This window comes from Acipenser ruthenus, chromosome 2, assembly GCF_902713425.1.
Source record: "Acipenser ruthenus chromosome 2, fAciRut3.2 maternal haplotype, whole genome shotgun sequence".
Lineage (NCBI taxonomy): Eukaryota > Metazoa > Chordata > Actinopteri > Acipenseriformes > Acipenseridae > Acipenser > Acipenser ruthenus.
In genome coordinates this window covers 17,964,078-17,988,226 of record NC_081190.1, presented here as the reverse complement: position 1 = coordinate 17,988,226, position 24,149 = coordinate 17,964,078, and the positions used below count along the sequence as shown (strand labels likewise).

Below are 24,149 nucleotides of genomic sequence, written 5' to 3'. Positions count from 1 at the left end.
ACCATGTCAGGCTGCAAGCCAGGGGCACTGAGATCATGTCCTGCTCCCTCATTAATGTAATTAATTACAGGCAGAAGGAATATATTATACAAATTAAAATAAACCTTTAGTATGAGTGTAACTATAGTGTAGAAAGACAATTTATTCAGCCATATACAGGTGACAAAGAAACCCAAGTGTAGATATTATTGTAGGCACAGGAGGTTGTTAGCTATCACATTGATGATGACCTAGTTCATCAACAAAATGACATTTATAATACATAGCGTTGACATTTTCTGTGAGATTGTAAGGTTACATATTACACATGCAGTGTTTGCACTGGGGCAATATATATATATATATATATATATATATATATATATATATATATATATATATATATATATATATATATAATAAATAAGTAACATGTTCCCATAGACACTAGTTTGCGTCACGCATGGCATTAAGTACAAATTCAGTTATGCATGTGGAGGAAAATATTCTGAAGAATTTAGATAATTTCAGGCATTATATGAAATTATGAAATACATCTAAATTAAAACAATCCAGTTTGTTGAAATATTGACAGAAATATAGGCATTATATTACTTTAAACAACAGAATAATATAACAAGTTTACCAAATTTATGAAGCTTCCCTGGCTTATCTTGTGCTGCAATATGAAACATAAGTAATGGTGTCTGTTTATCTTTCTTTCATAACCTTCCCCATGCTTTAGCAACACACACAGCAGCTCTCTATTTTGCACATGTGTTTCAGTTTGAAAATGATAGTAAAGGATGTTTACAATATCTACTTTGTTTATTTATTTAAAAAAAAAAATCCAGGCTTGATTCTCCTTGTTTTTTGGCCACATAAGTGAGTCATCTGATTATGTTTCTGAACAATCAACAATCTACTGGAGGCAGGCTGTAACATTCAAACGGTACAAATGTACTCTTCCACATCTTTTTTTGGTGTGCATAGAATTCATTTGGTATTTAAAGTAATATAAAGTACCATCTGTGTGGTTGCTCATAAACTTCTATCACGCAAAGGTTTTGCATAAGAGACCTGCAAATGAACACTTTGCAATGGATTTCCTAACAGATGGGATGCACAGTAGAAGTGAAGACTATTGTTCAATACATTCAGTAATTATTAAATCAACACTATTAAAACTGCTCTTTTTTTGTACACTTCAAAATAAGTTGATACCAAGTCAACATATGTCATACCAGTTGATACCAAACAAGTTTCTAAGTTTAAAAAATCACTGCAGTTTTCTCAGGCAAAGGTCTTGCAAGAGCTATTTAGTGAGTGTTTTTGCAGCAGCATTTTAAATGAATCCTCCTTTGTTTCATTTGCTGGTTTACATTTCTTTACCCATAAGCTGTCCAGAAAAATGTTCCCTTATAACATTGAAGGTTTCATTTATAACTGGCTGCAAGTGAGTGTGTGAATGAGTATGACATACAGATGGATGGATGGATGGACAGACAGACACTCCCTATATCACCAGAATCTCATATTCTCATTAATTTATGACAGGTTCATACCAAGTTTAGATGAACAATTCTCCATATGGAGTAACCTGTGAAGTGCATATTACTGCCTCCACTATATTATTCTCAAGAGATTTAATACACTAGGTTGTTCAGCATGTTTTTTTTTTAAATGGCCAGTTTTCAACTTAAAAGAGTTTTATGTTTGTAGAGGATATTTTTATAACAATGCAGGAAGCAATATTTTTGTAATTTTACATCAGTGATGAATGAACTGTTTTAAGGATAAACTTCGTTGTGATCGCCATCTTGTGTCTAAAACAGAATATAACCACAGCATTGCTGAAAGTGCTGTCTTCCAACTTGTATTTCCAACAGTATATATTTAAACAGAATATATATTTTAACATAATCTACAAGGTGATACATTTTGGGGAGGAAAAAAGCTTGTTTTAGAGATATATAACCTATTTGTTGTGGGATTGTGTTAAAAAAAACTTGGATTTGATATAACATGTCCATAACCACAGTGTATGTGAGGTACAGTAACTGGCAGTTAAATCCTATATAATAAAATAAATGTTCTCTTTTGGTCACTTTTGCTGACAAAAAAAAAAATGCTGTGCGAGATAATTAATTTCCTTACCCTTGTCATTGCAATATAGAAGTGTCTGGGTTACCATGGTTACAGAATAGAACAGCTTTGTTGGCCTCATTGAACACGCCACAGCTTGTAGCACAGGACAGGTGTCTGTACTGATTCCAACAGCAGTGATTGTTTGACATTACAATGAAATCACATGCCAAATAATAATGAAATACCAGTTAGGTAGCTCAGTGCAATGTGATGCTAAACCTCAGTTCATAGGTGACACATGAACACAGGTGCAGTTTTTGTCATTTTACATTGATAAAATAATCTGGAATAATCACTTTTTAGAAACATCATTTAAATCAAATTAAATGAAAAAAAGAAAAAAAAAACATTAAAATTAAAAAAAATGTGTTATTCTTTTCGCAGACAACCTTCCACATTGTTTGTTAAACAGAACCTTGTGAGCACTGGAAAATGAACAAAGAAGCTTGGTCACTGGCTCCAGCGTGGTTTGTTGGTTTGTCATCAAGGTATTCCTATTCCTAATGTAGTTAACAGTAATTGTCCAGCAGTACCTCACACTGTACATCACTGCTTTCTACTCCAATATAAATACCACTGCTCTCATTTAATTTCTATTTTTTTGTTTCTCATTACGAAGATTTTCCATAAGCACACCAAACACAGAGTCATTGAACAAAGTTGAGTCTGGACACAAATCACATAAATGGAAAAAAAAAACAAACATGTGAACTGAGGCAGTATCCAGGGAACAACTTAAGAAATGAGACCAGAATGATTCAAAGCCTTAAGGGAAACTTCAACTGTTTAAAAAAAAAAGGGGGGGGGGGGGGAGGGGGCATTTTAAAGCCATGAAATTTGAGTTCAAGCTTCCCTCAAAGGTCTCTTAATTGCCTGTATATTCCCTGAGGTCAATCTGCCATGTACTTCCTTCCTACTCAGTCTTCCCTGCTGAGTACCACTGCAACGATACTGCCAAAACTAACACAATTTCACATTAACATCTCATTATTATTATTTTTTTACTTTGTAAACACTAACCGTAGTTTGACGACCAGCTGTAGAATGCCTCCTGCTTCTCTTTTTTGGATTTCCTGGCAAATCTAGCACTGCTTCAGAAAAAGTCTAACAATATTGGCTAAATATGAATGGTGCAGATTGTAAGAAGTGGACATGTTGACTCTAACTCCCACTGTGTTTTCATACTCTTTCAATATAGAAAATGGAGCGTTTGTCTGCTGAAGTGACATCTTCCAGTCATTTTCTCACACTGGATATTTGACTGAAACAAAGTATGTCCTTAGTGCATTCTTTAACTAACTACCCAGTTATATTGGTTATTTATTTTTAAATATATTTAAAATGAATTATAAATATAATATTCTAAAGAGTTAGTGCAATAACCCCCTAGGGGGTCCTTATAAAGGTTTACCACAGTATTTTGCAGTTTTCCCCCCATGATTCTCCCATGGTTATACTATGCATTTACAATAGTTTACCATGCTTATTAATATGATTTACAATACCTCCCTGTGCTTTACAATGCTTAGCTATGATTTAGCTTTCACTGTGCTTTATTAAACTTTATTATAGAACATGTTACCGTGCTTTCATTGTGTTTTATTACACTTTCCTATGCTTTTACTTTTATCTTAACATGAAGGGGTCTGAACCGACCCCCCCAGCCAGAGTGACAGCAGCCATATTGAAACACTCTGAAAATGTACCTGTGGAGCCGGAGCAGTCAGAGAGCGCTGTGAGCAGTTTTAACTCTTACTATCCAATTACAATGCGTCATCTTAACAAATAAACACGCGCTGGGTGCATGCTCAGGGCGCCTGCATGGAATTTTTCCTTTAGTTTTTTTTTTTATGCACTTATTTCACAAAAGTGTTTGGAAGAATAGAAAATGTTGAAGAAATGTTGCTATAATACAAGTAACTTTATATAATGTTTGCAACAATAGTTTCTTGCTCAATTCATATTGGACATTAACAGCTTAGAGTATAATTAAAGTAAGGAAACACCCCTATAATATGAGCACCAAAGCAAATTTCCCACACCTATATCTATATAACACAACACCTATGATTATAAATCTGGCTAATGGCAGAATCCCAAGCTATAGATCTACAGGTGCCTGTAAATCATGTGACCAGATTATGGGCTACAAATTCTTCCATTTGAACATACTGTAAAGGTTTGCACGCAACACATGATTACTCTTCTAAGTCACAATATGCAATTGCATCACAAGGGAAGGGGTTCCTGGAGACATTGGAAATCCAATACAACAGGTATATGTAAATGTGACTAAAAGAGTCAGACTGTAACAGAGCACAGTAGCCACTACAGTGTGTATCTACTCCAAAACACCTGAGGGTGGGTGATTGGGTGATATATACATACAAAATGCATTATGTGCTGAAACATATTGCATGGGTTGGAACACTTCTTTATGGGTTTGTCAAGGGCATTTTATAATTGTTAGCAAATGTATAAGGATGGAAAGCTCATCCTGGAACTGAGGCAAGGGCCTGGAGTCTTCCTATCAAGCCATGGTACTGTGTAGACTGCCTCTCATCCTGGAACTGAGGCAAGGGCCTGGAGTCTTCCTATCAAGCCATGGTACTGTGTAGACTGCCTCTCATCCTGGAACTGAGGCAAGGGCCTGGAGTCTTCCTATCAAGCCATGGTACTGTGTAGACTGCCTCTCATCCTGGAACTGAGGCAAGGGCCTGGAGTCTTCCTATCAAGCCATGGTACTGTGTAGACTGCCTCTCATCCTGGAACTGAGGCAAGGGCCTGGAGTCTTCCTATCAAGCCATGTTACTGTGTAGGCTGCCTCTCATCCTGGAACTGAGGCAAGGGCCTGGAGTCTTCCTATCAAGCCATGTTTCTGTGTAGACTGCCTCTCATCCTGGAACTGAGGCAAGGGCTTTGTCAGTGAGACATGGCCCGGGAAGTTAAACACAATATGAATTAACAAACACATAAGCAGAATTATTAAACAAATAAGATTGTTTATTGTATTTCTGAATGGTGCTACTACAATGTAATAAATTAGTCTTCTGTTAACTTGCTAACAAATCTTAATACAGTAGCAAAACTGGCACTGTAGGCTGAAAACTGGGACAATCTTAAGTACACCTTGTTGAACACTGCCACTGAGTGCATTTCAAATCCTGGGTCTTTCCCGTGCTGCCAGTGGATTTTGTTTCTGATGGTCCCAGGTCACTGTCTGTTGTCCAGAGCCATGATTTCATTTTCATTTCCATATTCAGTGGTTTTGAAATCCCATTTACAAAGATGTCCTGGCTAGACAACAATAACACACACAAAAATCAACAAGGCTCATGAATTATTAGCTTAGATAATTTGCTTATACTATTACTAAACTCTCGGGCATTGAAAAGAATGAGTATCTAGCTGTAGACTGATTGAAAAATGATTCAAGTTCATATGAATAACAAAAAATATCTTGCCAAGCCCTGCTCTACCTCAAGGTCCTGCTCTGTTTCATGATTTAAGTGCACTGGAGCATCACGTGTGTAATACAGTACAAGTTACACACTCTTAAGGCACAGTTTCTTTTTTGGTATTGGGCCTTTTGATGTATAACAACAGGTGGGAACACTACATTTAATGGGAAACTGTATTAGCAGAGCTCTGATTCAATACAATGCAATTCACGTTTCTATAGTGCCTTACACCCCAAGGATCCCAAAGCGCTAAACACAAAAAAAAAAAAAAATACAAATGAAAATGAAAAACAGTCATATACAAAATTTAATTATATTTAGATTTAAAAAGTATCAAAAAAATGTGGTTTTATTATAGAATGAGAAAAAACTAAGATAAAAAGCAGGTTTGTAAAAATGAAAAAATGAAAAAAAAACCGGAATAAAATCGGAATAAAAAAATAAAATATACAGTTTAATTGTAAAATTATACTCAGATAAAAAGCTTACATTTAAAAATAATAAAAATAAGTTTTTTTTACTACAATATACCAGTACGTCAATGATGTTTGCTAAATAATCCCTCAATTGTTTAGTATACTTCCCCTTACTTAACCAGACCTTTTTCCAGTGCAGCTTGTTAACATTCCTCTGGGGCAGTTATTACATACCTCCCCCCTCTTTGAAACCTGTATGCAGTTTACAGGTTATGCTCTGAGGAAATGGAAATGTTGTAAAAGGTGAATCGTGAGATGGGTGGATTGTGTGCAATCACACTTACTTACGGATCAAACCCCCCACTCAGTGAGTGCAGGCTGTTTTTGAAAACATGCAATATGTGTGATGATAACGATAATGAATAACAACGCATTGGTACAGGTAAGAAGAGCTTTAAATATGATTCGCCGTATTCGTTTGCGACGCATATCAAAACACGGGTTAATCGTCATGACTCATGTTTGTTCTGTAGTGTTACTTCCATTTGAAGAGCATTGAAGGGGGAAGCGAAAAATAATTATTCGCAGCTGTGGAGAACTAATGCCAGTTAAACTTTCCAGGACAATATATCGACGTCAAGAAGAAAATAATTTTGAATGACCTGAAGTACAACCCAACTTAAAGCGTTGTTTTGGTAAGTTTATCCAAAAAAAAAATCTATATCCATGATTTGTTTTGTTTAATATAATTAAATATCTTTTTTTGTATTCAATAATCTGTAAAACAAAATAAAAAACAGTTGTTTAATAAACTGGTCAGGTCTGGTAGTTTCCACACAGGGTGACATTATGAAGTAAGTTATATCATTTGAGAAATGTAAACACTAGTATTTTACTAGTCAAGAAGGTTTGCTGATAAAGCACACGGCTTAACTACGAATTAATGGAATTAACAGTGAAGAATACGGTTTTAAAATTATTATTTTAATGCCCGTTTAAAATGACTGCAAGTCACTGCAGCGTTAATTTGCTTCATAAATAAGTCATAGCTCTTTGTTTTTAATGATTCTTGATTTGGACTTGTGTGTTACCATACCTCAAGTTACCACGATTTTAAATGCAATAATAAAAATAAAAAAGTCATTTTATAGGTAATGTATTAAAAATGTACTTTGCGGCAGTAAATGTACAAAGCCACGCTGCAAAAAAAGACTCGTATGGTAGAGACTTAATAACGTAATGCTGTATTTGCAGAGTACAATGCTCAACCTGTGGTAACCATAGCGTTGATGTATGTGATGGCTGACATTGAGGCCATGTGACTTGCATTGAGTTATTTTTCTTTGATTTTTGGTCTTATATCAGTATTCTATTTTTTTTATTTTTCAATTAAGTCCCCTCTCCTGTGTTTGTCTAGTAATAATAATAATAATAATTTGAAGCCAAGTTGTTTTAACCTCTGGCTATATCCATGATATAAACTATTCCATAGCAGGTGACATGCCTCTAACATCTGCGGTGCTTTCTTTTGTTCACACAAAAAAAAAATTCTGTATTTTACCATGTATGCTTTTGAAATGTTTTTTTTATGTTTATTTAGATAATGTAATGAAGAACACATTTATAAACCAGTATATCTATAAATTCTCTTTGCTGCATTTCTGAATTTCGCAGGTAGTTCATTTTACAAGCACATTGTAGGAATATCTTATTCCAAGAATAGCATGTTTTTTTCCTTATTTATTTATTTTTGCTTGTGTTTGTAGTAACAAAAATGTTTTTTTTTTTTGTTTGTTTTTAAAAAGCAGCATCAATTGTCTTGCTATAAACATATGAGTTTACATCTGAATGCTGTGGGTGGGGAAATTCTGCCGCATTTGTCATGTAGGTGGACTTTACAGTTTAAACTGATTAACATTCTCTTATCTGAAAGTTTAAACATTTCTAGGAAAAAAGTTCCATGATGTTGTCATTACTGAACTTCCTTGTGTGATGTCACCTGTGTGTTTTGGTCAGTAATTCCTGTTTCAAATAGACATTAGTCATTTTTAGGTTCTTTCACAAACCCCAATGGGGGTTAGGAATTGAAAATGGAATTGGAATTTAAAAAAAAACAGGAATGGACCCCAAACCTGCTCCTAATACTGACTCCTGATCGTAGATTTTGTGTTTGTAATAAATAATGGGACTTAATGAAAATAGCCTGCTTTGGAGTTCTATTGCTGCTGTATACAAAGCCTTGCATTTAATAATTAAATACAATAAAGGTAAACTTCATATAAAAACCATTTGCAATTGCATATGCTGTATATATTATAGATTGCTCAGGATTGTGTATTCCACGACACATCACAGAGAAATCCTATTCATGACATCAACCATGCCACTTTACCGTGATGTGTTCGCCATATCGGCATGGTTGATGTCCTCTGCTTTAAAAAATCATACCTGAGGCACCTCTAGGAATTCCATTAAACTGCAAAGTCCATTTAAAATGGTGACATCACAATCGTCTGTGTAGCTTAGCCACTGACCGGTATTCTCTTCATCAACCTTTTCCCTTTCCAATGAAACTCTCAAAGAACTAAATAAAGGTAAAACGATTAGAAAACAAATCTAGCTGGGTCTGTAAGTTGTGTGTTAATTATAAAGCAGTATATAATAGAGTTGTAGGACGGTGAATGTTGGTGTATGGGTAATATTGACATTAGTTAAACGGACCTCAGCTTTCAGCCACAGCCCCTTCACTTCTGCTTGTGCCCATATTTCGACAAACACAAACGTTCACCATCCTAGAACCCTATAGCACAATACTGTATAGCAGGGCTGTCAACGGATGGCTCTGGTGAAGGCCGGACATTCAGTAGTTTTTGGTTGAAGCAAGTCAAAGTACAAAAACAAATGTGTAGGCTAGTGTTTAAACATGTAACCTGTTCATTCACACACACAAAAAAACCTGAAGCGGTGTGTAGTCCACTTAAACTTTTCTTTTTCTTTGTGACTTTTTTGTGGTGTTTGTTTTTGCTTTTCATGTCCATGGTTGGACAGTCTGGTTTGGTAAGCTTCATCCAGTGCCTGTACTGCTAGCAGGAAGAACATCTAATCATTAGTTGACTTGATGAATAACGATTTATCCTGAAAACAGGTACCTATATCGCAGGCTTTGTATTTGAGAAATAAAAATAAGATCTCTTTGTTAGGGATTAACTCCTTCAGCACGATGTAGGCTACATATACAGAAATAACCCCCTGCGAGAAACCTGGATTTAAAAAATAACTAAATAAATAAATAAAATTCGAAATGGGTCTAGGTCTGCTGTGTTGAATAGAGTTGTCTTTCCTTGACTTATGCACAGTTTTGCAGTGTTGAAAAAGTTGAGATGGCTCCACTTTAATTATGAGTGTTTCCTTGCAGGATTGAAACAACCTTCATGAGGATATAATTACAAGCTACAAATGAAGCTGTAGAGTTACAGCCTTCAGTTCCTGCCGTTATTTCTCAGCGTGCTGAGTAAAGTGTCTACTGTGGGTCCTTGCTGTGTTTTTAGAAGACTTTGAAGCAAGCTTGAGCTGCGTGACTTTCGCCATGTTGGAGCAGATTTTGGCCGATATGTGCATTGAGCCTGAACTCTTGGCTGAGCTAAATGAAGAACAAAAACAGATCCTCTTCTTTAAAATGAGGGAAGAGCAAGTTCGGAGATGGAAGGAAAAAGAGGCGTTGCTGGAGAAAGAGCAGTCGCTGGAGAAGAAATCAAAGAAAGGTAAGACCTGGATCTTAAACACTGAGTTGATAAAACATGTATAGTATTTAGTGGCTGCATATGTGAAACGCTGGTTCCATTTAAAATTATTTTCTTTTTTGTGAAGACATGAGCTCCAAGGATCCCATTGGTACACCTAGTACACAATAAAAAAATACATACTGCTCTATATACCAGATTCATATTAATCTCCTTTTTTTAGTAAAAGCTTTTTGCATATCTTGTTCAACTGTGTGCACAAACTAAACTTAGTTTAGCATCATTTAGAATGACACTAGCAAGTATAGACTTCATAAAACATTGTAGCTGACACCTTGATCAACTGCGAGGCTAGGTTACTTAGGCACTCTCAATTAACCTGCATCAATATTTATAAAACGGTCTGTTCCAAAATTCTGCCTAATGAAGAAAAAATGTGTTCAGGGTGGAATGACCTCCTCTTGGGTACCGTGTGTCAAATAACCAGCCTAATAAAATATTTCCATAAATCTTATCTGTTCTGCACTTTCATTCTCTCAGTGTCTTCTGGGTAAAACCATGCCACTTTTAGCCATTAGCTGGTTGCCATTAGCTGGTTGTTTAATCACAGGAAAAAAATATGTTGATAGAGCTGAGGAAAGTGCATTCAACTTAAATTTCTCAGCTGATAGTCCAATTATCAGAAGTCTTAACATGCATTGATTTATGTTGCAGCCAATGAAAAGTCAGTGAAGTGGCTGCTGGGTTCAGACAGTGATGTGTGGGTCTGGGTAATGGGAGAACACCTTCAAGACAAAACTTACGACCAGATCTGTGATGACATCATGGCAGAGAGAGCACGCCAGCAAGCACAGCGAGAGGCAGAGGAGATCAGGTACCAGCTCACTCGCAGTGCTTCACCTTGTGCTCTGCTGTTATCCAATTCTTTTGATATCTTTTTCTTCAGTTTTTTTATTTATATAAAGTAATTGAACCCTATTTTAAAAAGAGTGCAAAAAACTTAATCGGAGAGGAATACATTCATTTGAATTGTATAAAAGGTTGAGAAAGTAGCCCAGGTCATTCTCATCTGGTATTTAGTGTGCAGCTTGTCAGTTCTGCTGTACCTGACACAGTCTCTTGTGTGAAACAAAAACAATTTCATTTCCAAATATTTGACTTGCAGTTTATATGTTTGGTTTTGTGTGAACAGGTAGCTTAAAATATGTATTATTGTCAAGGCCTGTCAATAATCCTCACAAATGTTCAATATGTGAGTGTAGTCTATTTATGTTCACATATTATGCTGATTCATAAAGTAAACTCTACAGCTTTGGGGAAATGTTTTGCATCACCTAGAATTTTAGGATTGATAAATCATTAAAAAAAAAAAAAAAAAAATGTGAACATAATTTTTAAATCTTTTATTTAACATCATGTAATCAAAGAAACAAAATGATATTGCAAAAGTGTACCAGAAGCCGTAATAGTAGTACATTATTTCATGTTAGATTTTGAAAATGTCAAATCTTTTGTAATTTGTCAGTTTTTCGTTAAATATATGGGAAACTGCAAAGCTGTTAGTAATTCAATATGCTAACGTAACATTATTGAGGAGGTTTCATTCGACTTTATGAAGCAAACGTAGTTAATTCTATAGGGTGATGAAAAAAATCTTGGCAATTCAATGTGGGGATCATGACTGCTTGTATGGGTATGGTGAGAGGTGATTATGGACCATTTGGCCGCTGGTCCTGCCTGTTCGGGGGAGAAGCAGCCACCACCCTGTGAAAGAGGAACTGATCTGATGATGCCAGGACCAGCGGGGTGGACCGTGATGAAGCTTAAGTGCACTTAAGTACAGGAATAAACAAAATAAATGAATACAATATACCAGCCCCCTACTCTATTGACTCATGGCTAGTTGAGTAACAGCTCGGTCTTCTGGAGCAGTTCTAATATACCGTATTACAGCACTTGAAGATGGCGTTGTGGGCGCAACAGATCAAAGGAATCTTATGGTAGTGAATGGACTCCTTGTTGAAGACAGTCTGCTTTACTAGGATTGGGTGAGGACTTTTGAATTCTACATAATAATAAAGATGCTTGCGGTAGTCCGGTGATAGGCGGCCAGTTGATTCTGTTTAGTCTTAGGTTGAATTGGATGCCTGGTATGTTTTGATTGTAGATAGCTGGAGGTGCAGTTTTCATGACAGTGTGTGATGAAGACCAGGAACTGATCGGAAGACTCGTGTGGCAGGATAGATGGTAAATTGAATAGGAGTGAAGATAGGGTTTCCAACCTGGAGTTTACTGGCTGAAGAGAGGAGATGGCTGGGAAGGTAATTTATAGGATTGGCTCTGGAAGTCTGGAAGTGGTAGGCTGACTAGATCGTTGATCGGGGCCAGTTTCTTGAAGCGTTGTTGCTTCTTACGTGAGGTAGTTCAGAGACGACATACAATATGACGGCTCTGTTACGGTATAGGCAATTCGCACAGACCAAAGTGCCGCATCAGTGCCGTCATAACTCACCTGTGTGAAAGGGGTTACTAGAGCAATCATTCAATAATTCCAATAGCTGTAGACCAGTGTTTGTTGTTAAGTAAACATGACCTCACTATGAACCTCTGTCAGCTACCAGATAACAGAAAGGCTTCAAAGAGCAAGAACTCTGCTATTTTTTTTACTTTGTGAGCTTCTGCTTTCTTTCCTTCTTTCTGTGAATTTTAAAGGGATAATTAACAAGCCTTTGAAAACTATTATCCAGTAACCACTTAATTTAATATCCATTGTAGTAGGAGCTTTGAAAATATGGGCTTATATGGTTTCTATTGATGAATCACAAAAATAATACAGTGCAGTGTGGATACTGGATAACCCCCTCCCCTCGCACTGGTTTTGAAAGAGTGTTTTAAGTTAATGGTATTTAATAGTACTGTACAGGTAGCTCAGAACTGATGCACGATGTGAATGCTGTGCTGCTGTGTTGTTCTATTGATCTGAAATACCGACAGAGTAATTCTGTGAGATTATATGGCATCTAGTCCAGGGGACCTTCAGTCAGGTTATTTTATTGCTTGTACAATGGCGCCCACCCGTTTTACATAGGTTTAGAGAACCGCTTATCCACGTGTGATAAAACCTTTAAACCAACATCCTTTACCAGAGTGAGAGCATCAGAACCTGGGATCTGTATAGAAACCTGCCTATACATATATCACGTTTACATTATCACATGCACACATTTTATATGTAGCTCATGGTTAAATTGGGTTTTCATTGTACTATATAGCTATCATGTATAATACTAACATACTTTTAGGTTTGCAGTTGAAGCCATTGAGTACTATAGCATTATAATATGCATGTCGTTCTGGAGGTTCAGGGGAGTGGTTTGGTTACATATTTACCAGACTTCTATTTACAGTAGGTGGCAGTTTATCAGATTAAGGCACTCCCTCTAAAATTTGCTGTCTAATTTCCCACCTCTGCTAACCAAGCTCAAAGCATGTACAGCGGCAAACCTGTTCTTCATTTTTTAGGTACCATAAATATGTAACCTATGTACAGTATTTATGTATTATGAGATTATGATGCCCCTCCTTGGTACAGTATGTGTGTGTTTTTTAGTTTCTGTATTGTACATTAACCCTGCAAATCTGATAGCTTTGCCGACCTTGTCCTTAGTACTGTACATTTTGAAATTGCAAAATAATGTGATCACTGTAGACGTCAATCAGCTAAAATTTCAGTTTCTCGGTTTCAAATACACGTTTAGTTTTTTCATAAATAGCAAAGACAATGGCTTCCATTTCGCATCCCCATTTCAGCATATTAATGGAATTACCTTTTTGTTTTCTTAATTTCTTAAACCACCTAGTTCCCCCCTTGATAACCTCGCACAGATGGAGTCATTTTGGCTAAAGCATTTGTAGATAATTTGTAGATGACAATATTTTGTGTGCCCACCTACAGCCAGTGATATTATCCAACATGTGTGCGAGATAGACAGTAAGAGTAGATTACAGGTAGCCCTTACTACAAAAAGTGTGACTGAGAAAGTGTTGAAACAAACGTTTATCAGTTCCATACTGTTTGTTTATATATGTAAGTGTTTGTATTGTGTAAGGTTGGGCTTTTTTAAACCCTTGATGCCATGTCATGTATTGGTGAGTGAATCTGCAGATTTGTTATGTACACAGACAGCAAGCACTACCTGTATTTAAACATTGCTCAGGGCTCTTTGTTAGTTAAAGTGGTCTCGCATGCTTACGACTCTAACTCATCTGTCCAGTTAATTCCAGACAATTTCAATAGGCAATAAAACAGATCAACTGCATCAACACAGGTTACCAGATTACCTTCCTGTATCTAAATTATTTTGGTCAGTTCCCTTCTGCAGTACTGTATGTATCCATTCACATTATATCAAGAGCTCTTAATTTGCATTATTTAGTACAGTATCTCTGATTTCCTCATACATAATAAACATGAACATGGCTTTTAACGTTTTAAAAATGTTTGCAGTCGTTTCACCATCTTCAGATTTCCCTGTTTATTTTACTTGTACAGTAGAGACACTTAAATCATGAAAAGCAGCATTCTGCATACCCGGACTGGAGTGAAGCAACCTTCCTTTTTTAGGAACTTTAGGCATGCCAGGTTGCCTAGAGCTCTTTGGGCTGAGTTCATTACGAGATTGTTTAATATGTAAGATATGATTTATTGGAAAAAGATGAACTTAAATGTGTACCAATCTTTTTAAAAGGTAAGATCTCGAACGCTTTTTAAATGTACCACCTAATTGTAAAATAAGTGTGTTGTGTTGTAAAGTAATTTGGGGAGTCTACACGTATTTATGGAATATTGAATCCACTTTTCACTTTTTTTTAAGGAAAAGGAATGAGGAGGAGCTGGTTAAAAGATTTTCCAATGCACTGTCCCTGGAGCCCCAGATTGACAGCTCTCTAGACAGCTGGAAGAAGAAGGCTATTGAGGAAGAGCAAGCCAGACTAACTGAGGCTGCTGAACAGAAGAGAACCGAGTTGGAATTAAAGGTGAACCACATACAGTACCTGGCTTAACAGTTAATGGAGTGATGATAACATGAAATTGTACAAAACTTAGTAGTTATATTATTAAAATGAATACATTCTGAATTATAAAAGCGGTAATTGGTGAAATATTTTAAACTATGCTTAATCCAGTGATATTTAAAAATAAACCACAAAAATAAAACTAGTCTTTACCTGACACCATTGTGTCAGGTAAAGACTAGTTACAGAATACAAACAAGAAATACCCTTACAAAAGGTTTTGTAAGGGCATTTGTTACTCCGTATGTGGTGAATGCAGCACACAGCGAGCTACTTTTTAGGAAACATATTTTAAGAAACATCTGGGGCTGTGGGAGATTCCATTCCAAGATTCCTCTTCTGATATTCTTATATTCTCTTATAAAAGTTGACCATGGTATTTTTGCAGTTGTATCATGCTTTTTCCGTGGTTATACTATGCTTTTACCCTGGTTTACCATGTTTATTAATGTGCTTTACTCTACTTTGCAATTCTGTACAATGCCTACTTGTGCTTTGTCATGTTCCAGCCTTATAAAGGTAGAGCTCAGAGGAACAGTATTCCAGGTGGTTTAAAAATGTTTTACTCATGCACTGGGCTTGAGTCAAATTAGCCGAAAAACCCAATAGACTTTGAGAGGGACAAAAAACCAGATACGACACTCATATTAGAATAACAGCTTCCTTCGGAGAAGCTATATTTAATTAAGAACATGCAACGCTTCTATTCAGAATGCATCTCAATCTTAAAAAACATTTTACAGTTTACAACAGAGTTTTATACTATTTGCGAATGTCATCCTATTTTCTTTAAGCTTTGCAAAAAAGAAGTGTTGAAAGTAGTTCCTACAGTGATTGTTTTAAAACGAAAATCCTATTTTTGAGAACTCAGTTCTTATAAGAAAAACTATCATGAAACACTGCTGTGTTATTCAGGCATACAAATCTAAACCACCTAGTACATGCATATTCTACTTCAACTCATCTATGACATCTATTTTTCAGGCAGTTAATGTTTTCTTCCCCTCTTCTTTGAGATGTAATTAATTCAGAGCAGGTAGGGCATGTCAAGTAGGTGAGGGTTTTTCAGGCAGAGTCTCGATTCTGGATTGAGCTGCAAAGGCTGGGTCCAGCAACTCAAGAGCTCAGGTCGAGATTGAGGACAAATTGATATGGTTTGACTACAGGTATTTAAGGCCTTTTTCAAATGCCAACCCATTGTGCTTGATGTCACCACAACCCCCCTGCTTATGTGGTTACAGTGTATTTGAGAACTAGCAAACTCACTAAGGGGTAGATGCACTAAAGTGTTGCGCCTGTCGCAATAGTCACAAACCAGTTGCAAACGAGTTGGAAGTCCAGGTTGAAATGTTCTAAACTTGCACAATGCTGTTAGCGACTTCTTTAACAGAATGCTTTGTGGCAGTGTTTTTTCTTTGCTGTTCATGAATATGCAATTATGGGCATTCCTGCATAAATTTGCAAAAAGGGGACCGATATAGTGCAAATGAGGGTTCTCAAATATTATAATGAGATGTACTATAGCTGCCAGCAATTGCGACACTTACAATTGCATCAATTTGTTAAGAACTTTTAAAGCATGTTTTAAACAGTTGCAATTGTTGCTGGCATTTTCCAGTCCGCTTTTTCTCATGCGTTGCCAGTTGTGCTCAATGTATTTGAGACATTTTAAGTCAGTGCAATAGACTGCACACATGTGCCACTAACCCATCCAGCTCATTCTGAGCATCTGTATACGACCATAATCTATTGTGTGTTAATTGTCTAGGCTACTAAGTAGGCCAAGTAATAAAAAAACCCTAAAATCATTTAGTTTCAATTTAAAATAATCTTTTATTCGCATTGTACACCAATGTGTACAATGCAGGAGCATGATTTATTTTGTGTTACCAGTAGGCTAAAGTAAAAAGAAAGTGTGCTAGGTATTCATTTGATTGTATTCAACATTTTAACTTTAATAATAATTAATTTCAGGAAGCTAGCTAGTTAAACATTCTGACCGGATCCTGTCTTAACACCTCCATTAAAAATATACTCCAGGATATTTCTTCAGACGCACATTACTAGACCACAAAGCTGGCCGTCAACTGGACCTCACCTTCTCCATGGCCTGCTACCCCTCCACCCTCTCTGTCACCCCTCTGGACCTCTCTGATCACTATTTCATTTCTTTTTTTCTATGTCTCTCCCCTCTCTCCCTACTGCACCTACCCCCACTGTCATCTCCCGCCGTAACCTCCGCTCTCTCTCCCCCTCTGTCCTTGCCTCCACCACTCTCTCACCTCCCCCCTATCGACTCCTTCTCCCAACTCTCTGTAGACTCTGCTACCTCCACCCTCTTCTCCTCCCTCTTCTACTCCCTCTGTCCCCTAACCTCCTGACCTGCCCTCCCCCCCCCCCCCCAACCCAACCCTGGCTCTTGTTGATGGTTATGTTACATACTGGTCTTGTTCATTTCAGATGAAGGAGGAAGAAGAGAGACGGCGACATGAGGAAGAACTGAAACGATTAGAGGAAGAGAGAACCCAGCAGATTTATATGGACCTCAAGGAAGTCCAACAAACCGTGCAGAAGAGAGAAGACAAGGAGTGGCAGGAGTCACGTAGGTGTCATTTGATATAACAAATACATGAATAGAATAGCAGGAATGTCTTCATGAGCAAATTAGTTGGGGTACAAAAATACAGCATTACTGTAAAAATCTGTGTTCCTTTATTTTTGTATGGAAAAGCTCCATAACGCAAAGCATGTAGTGGATAAAAAAAATATTAATAATAAAATGAAATTCCCATTGCCCCTAAGGGGACTGAAAATAGTTCTGTACTGTAATAGCACTCGTTTTGAAGTTCAGAAAGCTTATAGCACTCCTTGTCTTTGTGGTTAGTGAGGAAGTCTAAGGCAGCAGATGTGCGAAGGAGGTCTATTGCGAAACAAGCAAGAGATGACCACAAGCGTCACTCGCTGAAGGCTGTTGAACATGGTAGAGTGGCGGCCATGTCAAAGGCATTTGGTGGTGGAAAGCCTCTTCCACCAAAACCGAAGCCAAGAAATAACATCCAACGTGGTCATGTGACTGGAAGGTAAGAGCTGCGTATCAGTCTACATACGGGCTTGTGCATTACTACGATGATGGCCTTTTTCAAATTTACATTTACAATTTTGAAAATGTTGATGGCAAAACGTGCATAGCTTTTTCAAACCTCCTTGATGTCACTCACTTCACTTCAACAAAAATAAATAAATAAACACAAGCCTTACTGTTTATAAGGCCAGCTATGACACACGTTCAATGCTCTGTAGTCAAGCACCCTTGCTTTTCAATTCAAAACTATATTTTAATATGTTCTCCATTAATTCCGTAAGAGGAGGCTGTGTGGTCCAGTGGTTAAAGAAAGGGGCTTGTAACCAGGAGGTCCCCGGTTCAAATCCCACCTCAGCCACTGACTCATTGTGTGACCCTGAGCAAGTCACTTAACCTCCTTGTGCTCCGTCTTTCGGGTGAGACGTAGTTGTAAGTGACTCTGCAGCTGATGCATAGTTCACAGACCCGAGTCTCTGTAAGTCGCCTTGGATAAAGGCGTCTGCTAAATAAACAAATAATAATAATAATAATAATTACCTGTCCAGGCCAATTACTTGGCAATGACCAATGAAAATCATAGTAACATTCATTGTAACGTTGCATAAAACTGACAACGTAACATGTGGATCCCAGTTGACTGTTTGGTATAGTCTTTCAGTCGGCTCTTCAGTGCACACTAGTTCATTGCAAATTAGCCCTTGTTTTCTTACAATTTGGTTTACATTCCCTAATGTTTTAACAGTGTGCACACAAGCTTTATCCCTCATTGAATCCTTATTTTCTCTTTGAACCTAAAAGGTATTCCCTTGACCAATAGGAGGTTGTTTATGGCATATGCAATTGCTGCTGTAGCAAAGCAAATTAACATTAAAAATATAATTAAAATGATAAAGATTTGTAATTTTTTTTCTTTCAAACTACTGTATAATCTAGTGTTGAATTTACATTGTGGTAAGCAGTGAACAGCCTTTTGTTCAGTATCATTTACATGTGGTTGTAACTGAAAAAATAATAACTATGTATTGTATAGTGAGTTTCAGTTTGGTTTGACATTGTTGGATTAGCTGCAGTGTTATAAATATTAATATTTCACAGCCTTGCTGAAACCTGAGATACGTGCATTGTTTGTCTTTCCACCTTGGTAGAAGATGTGTTAAAATGAAAACGGTTACCTTGTGCCTTTCCCAGCAAGCACCTGTTTGCTTGTGCTGATTACACCTGCTGCAGTCTAATCATTTCCTACGAGGTTAACGATTAGCCAAGTAATATTTTCCCTGTTGTGATTTCCAGTAAGTCAGGACTCCAGAGGACACTCTCTACCTCGACCCGAGAGGTCATCATCAGGTGGTTTAAAGAAGAGCAGATCCCGCTTCGAGCTGGCTACGAAAAGCACACTGAGCGTCTTGCACCCTGGTTTCATGGTGAGCTGCATATATGTCTGCTTTTTGAGGTTGTCCTTGGTGCTGTTGAAGTGTCCTTCCTAACTCGTCCCAGGCTTTCTCAGTGGGGTTTAAATAGGCTGAAACCATAAACGAAATTCATGACTTCAAGTCAAAATGTTTGTCATTGAATTTGAGTTTCTTTTAGTATTTTTAAATTCAGCATTGTTGAGTATATTATTACAGTAGCTATTGATAATAAGACAAAATTCAGTCAAACAATAATCCTGTCTGCAACATTTAACACACAATGGTTTTCAGATCAAACCAGTCTATTTATAAGGGGACCCTCGTGCCAGTCATGTCCATCCGTCCGGCTGTCTGTCATCACACTCTACATGATGAACAAGGTGACTGCCTTGATCGTTCCCAAACTCATACACTCCTAGCCTCCTCTAGATGTTTTGGATTGCATTTGGCTAAAATCTGATTCTTTTTATTTAAAAACCTTTAGCTTATTTCATTTATTTTGATTAAATAGATATTTTACACTGATTCCTGTGCAACTTCACTCCCTTAATACCAAGCAGGTATTAAGACCCCACCTGAGACCTGTGCTCCTTTTCTCCTGTATTTTGCACATAGCCCTCCTGTAGGTAGGGTCAGGTACTTTACTGAAAACTATTGAAAAGATTGCCCGTTGGTCTTTATCATTTACAAGTCTGTACAGTCTGAAATCGTTTACATCGACAGGAACTATTTTAAAAACGTGCAAGCAATACGAACTCTTAACATTTGCAGGCATTTTTATTAGATTATTCAATTTTAACCCACTGGTGTATTCTTGTATTTTCATATGAATTCACTGTAGTTCTGTCATGTTATGCTGATGTTGAGCCAGGACACCATTCATAACAAAACATCATGAGACAGTCTTTCTCCCTCCCCCCCCCCCCCCCCCCCCCCCCCCAAATGATTTATTATCCTGGTTAAATAAACACTGGTTTATTATTGTTGCCTATATTAACATTTTAGTTCCCTGTTTTAAAGTCCCCAACTATGTACTGTACTGTACAGCATTAGGAAACATATGTTATTCCTAAAAAGAAAAACACAAACATCTCTGCTCGTGGTTTTGTTGGTAAGAGTCATTTGCATGTTTTCCGTATCCCTTGTTTTAAGCTTCGTCAGGGTCCACCTTGCTGACCTACTGTAGCGTGGCAGTTTCCTTCTCCCCTTGAAACACAGGACAAGCCCAAATCAATAACATGGGTGAAAATTCCAATAGAGGTGCCCATGACTCGGATGTTAATCCCTGTCTGAGTGTGTGTGGAGAGAGTTCAGTACAGTTTTCCTTCTTTATAAACGTAGTTGTGTTTCAGACTTAAGCAGCAGACTTGTTTAAACTACTTATTTATTTGATAATTATTTGAAGCCTGTTTTGCGTAGGATTTGGGGTTTATTTTACAGTTCTGAGGACCGAGAGGGATCTCATTGGACAGGAATAGTCAGAAATGTTGCATTTAGCACCACATGAAACGCATTCCTCATTCTGTTGAAGTTTGATAAAGAAATCAAGTAGGCCAACTGATGCGGGATTGTTTATGAAGATCTGAACTAGAATATGACATTTAGCTTCCAAAGTTATCTGGGTGGGTAAGAAAGAGCAGAACAAAAATATAATGCAGCCAGTGTCTGATATACAGTGTTCTGAATTGTACTCCACATTTAAGTAAACTTTTACTCTTGAATCCAATTGAAATATCAGGGATTTAACATGAGGTGTAAGTAGTACAGTAGTTGTGGTTTCTTAACAGTGTAATTCAGTTCTTCATACCTTATGTAATTGGGGATTTTTAATGTAACATAATGTTGTGCTTTAGATGCTCCTAATTAGGAGTCTACCTTAATCGTGATTTCGCGGAAATTGAGAGGTCACGGCGAAATTCACCTCTTTTAGGGGCCAATGCATACCGGACAAGTACGGAGAGAAAAACAAAAACAAAAAAAAACTGGTGTTAAATGCACACTGCAAGCGAACCAAACTACGTATCTTCCTTCTATAGACAGGCTTTTTGCCGTCCTGTGAGCATTGCACTTAGGCAAAACAAACAAACAAACAAACAAACAAACAAACAAACAAAAAACGTCTTTAAACAAATGACATTTACAAAAAAATACTCCAACGCGGTTAACGTTCTTGTTTACTGTTCAATTGACAACTGTGACCTGTACTGACAAAGCAAAAAAAAGCCAGGTATATTTTGGCTGATGATCGTTTCAAGATATTTCCCAAAGAAACTGTACATGCAGATGGAGGTCATTGTTTTGCACATATTGTAATGTGTCTTTGGAGAAAATGTGATCGATCGCTATATAGCCTCAGAATATAGCCACACATTAAACGATTGGCTACTACAGAGGCTGCTAAATGGAACGTAAAGTCAAACTGGAAAGTCAGCGCAGACAAAAAGTATTCCTGTCAGTTGTAGCCAAGTTAAATCAGTACTACAGGTATGATCTAGCACAGCCACCTCGCTTTAAACAACCTGCTGCTTACTTTTTAAACACAGTTAGAATTTGAGACCCAAATAGGCACGTTTTCTTTGTTTTGACTCGGTACTGATAAAATAAATAAAGTATAACTTGAGAAAGCTTTGCCTTACACTTCCAACCAATTCAGTGGATGCAGAATGTGCAGTCTCAATGTATGGGCAAGTCCACACCAGACAGAGAATGTCAGCAGCAACTGCTGGGGGATGTTGCATACTTGCCTTTAACAAATGACAGCACTCTGTTTTAGTAAGGAAGCAAGTACCACTATTTGTAGGCTTTTATAGTGCTCTGAAATATTGTCTACTGAAGTTTATTTAATGTTTAAACAGGTCAGCGAAATTCTAATTTTATTCCATAACCTACCCGCGAAAAATACGTACATTTACTGCGATTTTAAGTAGACCCCTACTTATAATTATGGATCAAATGTGAGGACTTCTAGTCCAGTCTAAATTTTATAAACACTTTTCCATTCCCAGACATTCTTTCTGAAACCCCAGGTGTTCGGTAAATGACTTCATATGGTTAGAAAAGCTTTACAAAAATATTTTACATTTTCAGCCTTTGTTTTAAATCATTATTTTTTTCCTGATTTCTTAAGGCATCATATCGAGAGAGGAGGCAGAGGATCTGCTCAGCTCAAAGGGGCAAGGATCCTTTCTGATCCGAGTCAGTGAGAAGATTATGGGCTACGTGCTTTCCTACCGATGCCAAGACAGTTTCAAACATTTTCTCATCGATGCCTCAGAGGATTCCTACTGTTTTCTTGGCGTTGAGCAGCTGGTGCATTCAACGCTATCTGATCTTGTTGAGTATCACAAGGTAACCTCCTCTTGTTTCTGTGTGCACCAGTATTTGAAGTTTGTTTTATGGAACATGCAGCAAATTCATGATTTGTTTTTAGCTTGTGTACTCACAGCAGGCCATCCATATTTTGGTGACAAGAGCATGGACCTTCTCTTTTACATCGTAAAACCATTTTCCAGATATCAATCTAGGAAATAGTACCTATGTATGTTGCTCATTTAGAGAATCACTTATACAACTGCAATAAAATGCTATAGCTTTTAAGAGTATAGGAACCTGTCTTGTCTATATACATGTAGAAAAGTTGATTATTGAAAGCGGTAGCTCTTATTTTGTATTTGCAATTGATATATTTTATAATTTTTGCAGCGCCTCAATTAGCTGCTGCTTTTTGTAAGTGCGTCTAACCAGATTCGTTGGTAAATTGTGTAATATATTTCTTTCTTCCAACAGGTGGAGCCAATTACTATGATGGGAAGAGAACAGCTTCTTGAACCCTGTGGACAGATGGGCAATTGCCTGGATTACTCTGATCTTTTTCAATGACAGAGATTGCTAAAACATGCCATGAGGGATTAAGGTTAAATCACTGGCTGCTGTGGTTTTAGAATGTTGTACTTGTGGTCATAGACTTCTGTACTAAAGTAACACACCTGAACTTATAAAGTAATCTTTTACCCGGATGCAAAGGCTAGAGGTAAACAATTATATTCACTGTCTTCAAAAGATGAGTTTGTGGCTTTTTATGGAGTCAGGGATGGAAATAAGCCTCCTATTGCATAGTAGTTTCACCCATTCCAGGTTTTACTATGAGCTTGGTTAGCCACAGTGTATAGGTAACAAGCTCAGGTGTGTCTTACTAACATAATAAAACCAAAAATGGATTAAACTACTATGGAATAGGAGTCTTTATTTCCATCCCTGTTATTGTATGATTTGCTACTATTTTGTTTTTAAACAGCAAACTAAAAGAAGTTGTACTGTGCACACCAATATTATTGTTTTCCATACATTTTTTTTTTAAAATATACATATACAGTAAAAAAAAATAACTAAAAAATAATAATTAACCTGTTAAGGCCTTAGTAGTAGAATGATGATTTACTCTGTAGTTCTGAAGTATCGCAGCCAAGTAAGCTATCTGTATACAGAGGTTTCATTTTTACTTTAATCACTTCAATGTCTTACAGACAGTGCGTGTTAGTGTTATTTTTATGTCAATGCTGTTTTCTACTAAATAAAGTTTAGTGGTGAATACCTATTTCAATATAAATTTTGTGATTATGGCCAGGGTGAATCAAACACAGTTTTATAAAAAATAGGCAATTTATTGTGTACATAATGTATGGTAAGAAAAAAGCATGTGTCTGAACAAAATTGACTGGACTAAAGAAAAAGTGTAATAGATGTGTGATTAAATGAGTAAATGTTTTTAATATATCATGAGTATATCATTTAATAAAGATGTGAATACAATTGTATGACTTTTCATTAAAAGAAAGGCA

At 36.9% G+C, this 24,149-nt stretch overlaps 1 protein-coding gene across 5 annotated transcripts; it reads left to right on the top strand.

The window, feature by feature from the left end:
- The first annotated feature begins 6,208 nt into the window (after positions 1-6,208).
- Positions 6,209-24,120, top strand: LOC117963652 (SH2 domain-containing protein 4A-like). 5 transcript variants are annotated; one of them, XM_034904531.2, is made up of 10 exons: positions 6,209-6,446; positions 6,626-6,699; positions 9,420-9,765; positions 10,459-10,618; positions 14,619-14,781; positions 17,281-17,422; positions 17,705-17,900; positions 19,193-19,323; positions 22,439-22,659; positions 23,098-24,120. In XM_034904531.2, exons 3-10 carry the CDS (start codon positions 9,591-9,593, stop codon positions 23,188-23,190), a joined length of 1,281 nt encoding a protein of 426 aa, XP_034760422.2. In that variant the 5' UTR covers positions 6,209-6,446; positions 6,626-6,699; positions 9,420-9,590; the 3' UTR covers positions 23,191-24,120. The 5 variants fall into 5 exon arrangements, with proteins under 5 accessions (XP_034760422.2, XP_034760420.2, XP_034760418.2 ...); XM_034904529.2 differs by having other exon boundaries at positions 6,556-6,699; XM_034904527.2 differs by having other exon boundaries at positions 6,538-6,699.
- Positions 24,121-24,149: the final 29 nt, after the last annotated feature.